This window comes from Marmota flaviventris, chromosome X, assembly GCF_047511675.1.
Source record: "Marmota flaviventris isolate mMarFla1 chromosome X, mMarFla1.hap1, whole genome shotgun sequence".
Lineage (NCBI taxonomy): Eukaryota > Metazoa > Chordata > Mammalia > Rodentia > Sciuridae > Marmota > Marmota flaviventris.
Genome location: NC_092518.1, coordinates 133,024,898 through 133,028,272, shown reverse-complemented (window position 1 = coordinate 133,028,272; position 3,375 = coordinate 133,024,898). Strand labels below are relative to the sequence as shown.

General features: G+C 46.0%; 1 protein-coding gene across 1 annotated transcript; it reads left to right on the top strand.

The window, feature by feature from the left end:
• The first annotated feature begins 789 nt into the window (after nucleotides 1–789).
• LOC114107152 (zinc finger protein 420-like) lies at nucleotides 790–2,445 on the top strand. The gene is made up of 2 exons (XM_071606112.1): nucleotides 790–1,565; nucleotides 1,734–2,445. The coding sequence occupies exons 1-2, from the start codon at nucleotides 790–792 to the stop codon at nucleotides 2,443–2,445; spliced, it is 1,488 nt and encodes a 495-aa protein (XP_071462213.1).
• The last annotated feature ends 930 nt before the right edge of the window (nucleotides 2,446–3,375 follow it).

Here is a 3,375-nt window from a genome sequence, read left to right as displayed (position 1 = left end):
CTACCCTGACAATATGCAGGATTGATTGGAATGGAATGAAAGTACCTTTCCAAGAGGCCATTAGATAATCCAAGCATATGGAGACAACAATGCAGAAGGGACTTTGTCATGTCTTCCAGTCCCAGAATGAGCCCTTGGATCATCATCTATTGTTTCCCATTATCTTCCATCCTTCTCTGCCACCTTTCCTGTGCCTCTCTTTCCCAGCTTCCCTCTGTCCTTTCCAGACCCTTCTGGGTGTTCATTTCTCATGCACCACTTGTGTCACCTGCTTATCTGCTTTCCTGTCCATTTCTCCTTCATCTCATCCTGTGTTGAAACAGCAGAGCCAACTCTGAGGGTTGTTGACACCATGAATGCCTCAGGGGCTAGGTTTTCTATCACATGACGCTGGTCGAACTCCCTGTTTTGTATTTTCTTTCAGATTAGGGAACCAGACCTGAGGCTAAGGACTCAACTTTCCAGCAGAACATTTCTGAAGGAGGCTCATTCCAGGGAACACTGATAAATAGAATGACAGGGAACAGTCCCTGGGACTCTATGTTGTATGAGGCATGGAGGAGTGAGGGCCACTTAGAGAGATCTCCCAGACAAACAGCAATAATGCACAAGAGAAATTCCAGGGAGGACATTCCCAATGAATGCAGTGATTTCCAAGGAAGCTTCAGCCTCCAATCAGTTCCTGTTTCACAGCCAGGGATCCCTACATGAAAAAGTTTTGGCACAGGTGACACACATGTAGGGAGCCTAGGCCCAAATTTAGACCTGATTACTTAGCAGGGCTTCTGTATGGATAAGAAACCTTGGCAGTGTACCCAACAAGGGAACTCCTTCCGGGACCATTCCACCTTGTTTGGCCTTCAGGAAAGTCACACTGGAGGCAAACCCTTTACATGCAAGGACTGTGGGAAGGCCTTCAGCCAGAGCTGTTCACTTACAAAGCATCAGAAGTCTCACACAGGAGAGAAACCCTTTAAATGTAGTGAGTGTGGAAAGGCCTTCAGCCAGAGCTCCTCGCTCAGTGACCACCAGAGAATCCACACGGGCGATAAGCCCTATGAGTGCCACGAGTGTGGGAAAACCTTCACCAAGAGCACCCACCTGATCCAGCACATGTGCATCCACAACGGGGAGAAGCCCTATGAGTGTGGCAAGTGTGGGAATGCTTTCTGCAGAAGCACACACCTGACCCAGCACCGCAGGACCCACACGGGAGAGAGGCCCTATGAGTGCCAGGAGTGCAGGAAGGCCTTTAAAGATGCCTCTTCCCTCAGTCATCACATGCTGACTCACCGGGGAGAAAAGCCCTATAAGTGTCCTGACTGTGGGAAAGGCTTCAGCGGCCTCTCAGGGCTCGTACAGCACAAGAGAATTCACATGGGAGAGAAACCATACTCCTGTCCCAAATGCAGGAAGGCCTTCAGCCAGAACTCATCCCTGATCAAACACCTGAGGTTTCACATGGGGGAACAGCCTTTTCAGTGCAGTGAGTGTGAGAAGGCCTTCAGCCAGAGCTCATTGCTCATCCACCACCAGACAGCTCACACCAAAGAGAAGCCCTTCCGGTGCAAAGAGTGTGGCAAAGCCTTTGGCCAGGGTGTACACCTGACAGAGCACCTTTGCATCCACAGCGGGGAGAAGCTGTATGAGTGCAATGAATGTGGCAAAGCATTTACCCAGAGCTCATCTCTCATCGACCACCAATGTATCCACACCGGAGAGAAGCTCTGTAGCTGTTCAGAGTGTGAGAAGGCCTTCAGCAAGAGCTCATCCCTTAACCAGCATCTGAGGACTCATACGGGCGAGAAGCCCTACAAGTGCCACGAGTGTGGGAAGGCCTTCACCAAGAGCATGCACCTGACCCAGCACATGTTCATCCACACTAGGGAGAAGCCCTATGAGTGTGGCAAGTGTGGGAAGACCCTCCACAGAAGCACGCACCTGACCCAGCACTGCAGGACCCACACTGGGGAGAGGCCCTACAAATGTGATGCATGTGGCAAGGCCTTCACAGACACCTCGTCCCTCTCTAGGCATCTCTTTGTCCATACTGGTGAGAAACCCTACAGATGTGATGAATGTGGAAAAGCCTTTAGTGGCCCCTCAGGGTTCATTCACCATCAAAGAACACACACAGGGGAGAAGCCATATGAATGCACAGAATGTGGAAAAGCCTTTAGCAGAAGTGCATACCTTATCGAACATCAGGGAATTTACACTGGAGAGAAACCCCACAATTGCAAAGAATGTGGGAAGGCCTTCAGCCAGAGCTCACACCTTACAAAGCACCTGAGGACACACACTAGAGACAAACCCTATATATGTAAACAATGTGAGAAGGCCTTCAGCCGGAATTCATCCCTTATGCATCATCAGAAAACTCATTCCGCAGAACAGTCCTATGAATGTTGCAATTCCTTCAGTGAATCCACAGCCTTGGTTTAGCAGCAGAGAATTCACTCTGGAGAAAGAGCCTATAAATGAGTGGGAGTGCTCAATGATTCCGTTGCTTGTATGAACCACCACCAAGGAACATTTAACATCCCTTGTCACCCTGGGATGTGGTTAAGAAATGTTGGGGTCCTCCTCTTTGCCTAGGATTGAATAGGATACTGTGAGGGTAAGACACCATTGCAAATCTATCTTTCTCCCCTGTAATTTAGAGGAAATCCAGGGTTAAATCTTATTGGGGCTTTGAAATCAAAGATGGGTCTAAGTATAAATGTTGAGTATTAAAAATATTGTTTAAATATTAACATAAAACACAATTGGGAATTTTCATAGCATGATGATCTCATGTGTTATTATTATTGTTATTATTTACTTCTGGGCCTCTGGAAAAGGCCCAAAGTGACAGACACTAGAAGGGGGGATACAGCTAGAGTGATGCTGACAGTGGATAGGGTTGTGTAGTGTGAAAGGGGCAGTAAGGAATGCTGAGAACTCTGGATAGAGGGGAGAGAAAGAGAAAAATATTAGAAGGTCATGTGGGGTCATCTGGTCTAGAAATTTTCAAATGTTTAAAGTTACATATTGTTTAGTAACTTTAAACATTTGATAAATTTTAGAAAAAAAATATATGTGGAATTCTTTGGTTACATGGCAAAGTTTTAAGTCAGTTAATACTTAAATGGGGATTGTAATAAGTTCATTGCGCTATATTTGTTCCATATCTAAGTAATAGTCAAATAGGTGTACCAACTTTCTTTTATTCCACATTTATTCTTATTAACTTGAACACAAAGAGATCAAATTTCACATCCATTAAAAATATGCCCTGTGAATAAATTCTTCTGTGATTGATGTCAAGTTGGATCTCTCTTTTACTTGGTGTCCAAGGCAATCCATTTTCTCCATAGTCAAGTGTCAACATAA

Coding starts and splice junctions, on each gene's coding strand:
- LOC114107152 (XM_071606112.1), top strand. CDS start 790: ATGGATAAGAAACCTTGGCAGTGTACCCAACAAGGGAACTCCTTCCGG. Junction 1,566..1,733: donor ACCAAAGAGAAGCCCTTCCG/GTGCAAAGAGTG, acceptor GAAGCTCTGTAG/CTGTTCAGAGTGTGAGAAGG.